Source organism: Maylandia zebra, linkage group LG4 (assembly GCF_041146795.1).
Source record: "Maylandia zebra isolate NMK-2024a linkage group LG4, Mzebra_GT3a, whole genome shotgun sequence".
NCBI lineage: Eukaryota > Metazoa > Chordata > Actinopteri > Cichliformes > Cichlidae > Maylandia > Maylandia zebra.
The window spans coordinates 25,119,716-25,122,022 of NC_135170.1; the positions used below are offsets into that span (position 1 = coordinate 25,119,716).

The 2,307-nt window shown below is 47.6% G+C and overlaps 1 protein-coding gene across 1 annotated transcript; it reads left to right on the forward strand.

Moving 5' to 3' along the window:
- Positions 1 to 482: 482 nt before the first annotated feature.
- Positions 483 to 1,849, forward strand: rasd2a (RASD family member 2a). Its single transcript, XM_024798945.2, has 2 exons — positions 483 to 1,067; positions 1,179 to 1,849. The coding sequence occupies exons 1-2, from the start codon at positions 530 to 532 to the stop codon at positions 1,694 to 1,696; spliced, it is 1,056 nt and encodes a 351-aa protein (XP_024654713.2). The 5' UTR covers positions 483 to 529; the 3' UTR covers positions 1,697 to 1,849.
- The last annotated feature ends 458 nt before the right edge of the window (positions 1,850 to 2,307 follow it).

The following is a 2,307-nucleotide window of genomic DNA, read 5'->3' on the forward strand; positions in this document are numbered from 1 at the left end:
ATGCCTCCGTGACAGCGTTTCAGGAAAAGAGGATAAACAAAATTAATTTGCGCTCGCACGTCACACCTCAATTGTCCATGATATTGGCAATTATCTGTACTCTGTCTACCAAACATTTACCCAGAATTAGACAGGAAGCACCTGCAGGTCAAATGCTAAAAATAGAAACGTGCCAGAACAGATCAGTGTTTCGTGCCCCCCCCCAACAAAGTAAGATCGTAATTTAAAACAATCCGGATAACTTTCAGAAAGCTGCAATGCACCAACTGAAAAAAGTCTACTGTATATTTCTAGACCAATCTATCACTTTTGTCTTCCTCCAAAGGAATATTTTTCACAAGCGGGGGCCGTGGGGGGCTCCGTGCTTCTATAAAAGGAATGCATTTTGAATGAGCCTGCTGACGCAGAAACTGTGGGTGTATAAGAGATGACACTCGGCTCTGTTTCGCTGGACACATGGGAAAGCAACTGGGTTGGTGAGGTTGTGATTGCCTCTCGGTGACTGGAGACTCTTGAAAGAGCACAAGAGATGAACACAACTGAGAAGTTTTATCTTCCCGTTGATGGCATTCTCGAAATGTTGAACTCTCTCACCGGGCATCTACAATCAAGCATTACGCACCCAGATCTTCAGAGCACCTCACTCGGTCCAGTGCTCCAGCACCCCAAAGTCTCAAACGTAGCGACAGGCATGGGGCTCGTCAAAAAGGTTAAGGGGTGCTGGAGACAGCAGGATACGAGGATAGTTGTGAGTAGATCCTCAAGTTCTGGCAATCGGCAAGTGTCGGCTGATCGACTCCCGAAGAGGTCCGTGGACCTGCTGGAGTTGCGTTTGACCAAGCCCAGAAATTGTCATAGAATAGTTGTGCTTGGTGCGCCCAGAGTGGGTAAAACAAACATTCTCCGGCGGTTCATGGGGAAAGACTTTGAGGAGAGCTATGAGCCCACAATCGAAGACTTCCACAGAAAGCTGTTCCACATAGGAGGAGAGGCATACCAGGTCGATCTTCTGGATGCGGCAAGTGAGAGGGACTTCCCTGCCAAACGCAGACTATCCATCCTGACAGGTTAGGAATCAGTGCTGTATTAAATCTGTTTTTAAGGGATGTTGTTTTTTTATATTTTGAAAATGAATGCTAACTACCTTAATTTACATCTGATGTTCTTTGTCTCTCCAGGTGACATTTTTCTGCTCGTCTTCAGTTTGGATGACAGAGAATCTCTGAGTGAAGCCTGTGAGCTGCTCAGCGAAATCAAAGCTGCTAAGGCAAAGTTGCTGAAATTAAAACAGCCAGTGAGAGTGCCAGTCATTGTATGCGGTAATAAAGGGGACTTAGACTCAGAGAGAGTCGTGAGACGGCCAGACGTGGGGAAAATCCTCGGCGAGGATATCCCATTCTTCGAAACCTCTGCTAAAACCGGCACCGGGCTGGACGCGATGTTCAGAGCCCTTGCCTCTCTGGGTGGACTACCTCACGAGACTAGTCCATCGCGACATCAGGTCATACCCATCCTCACCTACCGGTCGCTGTACGTCGGCCAGCGAGGCAGGAGGGGTAGCCGTACGCGGGTACTCTCTGCGCCCTGTGCCGCAGTGGACCCTCTGGCGCGCCGCCCGAGCTTCAACAGCGACCTGCAACTCGTGCTTGGATCAAGCACCAAACACAACAAACCCGAGAAGTGTCAGATTCAATGAATTGTGAGACTTCTCGACAAACAAATTGTAGTAGTACGCTGCAATATGGTATACGTAAAGAGTTATACTCTGTAGCACCTGGCTGGACCAGTGCATTCTTATCGTGTTTTTTTTGTATATCCCTGTTCTATAACCCTGTAATAAAAGCTGAATATTTCCAACTATCTTGCGTGTTTTGTGTCCTTGCTTTCCATCCTTCCGTTTGTTACAAAACATTTAAGAATCTCTTCACAAAGAGACGGGCACGGCCAGATTACGCACACTGACGTAAGCAGTCAATTCTCTTCGAGTGATGATGTAAAAACCTCGAGTGTGGGAGGGAGTTCAGAGCCATGGGTGGATGATTCAAACGCAGACCTTCAACATCTTCCAGTATCTGTTGTCAGTCTCGAGAGTTTTTGCACGGTTTGTTTAGAACGCCCACGGCTTAGTGAATGGCTTAAAGTACAGAGGTGCTACAATGCCTATTAATCAGCCGAGGTGGTGTACGCGCTTGTGTGTCACCATGGCAGTTGGAGGAAACAATGAGTGATAGCGCATGATTTATTAAAGAGGGGAAGGTGGGCGAAAGGAGAGAGACGGAGTGAGATCAGCACCATGGAGAGAGCACA

Coding starts and splice junctions, on each gene's coding strand:
- rasd2a (XM_024798945.2), top strand. CDS start 530: ATGAACACAACTGAGAAGTTTTATCTTCCCGTTGATGGCATTCTCGAA. Junction 1,068..1,178: donor CAGACTATCCATCCTGACAG/GTTAGGAATCAG, acceptor TTGTCTCTCCAG/GTGACATTTTTCTGCTCGTC.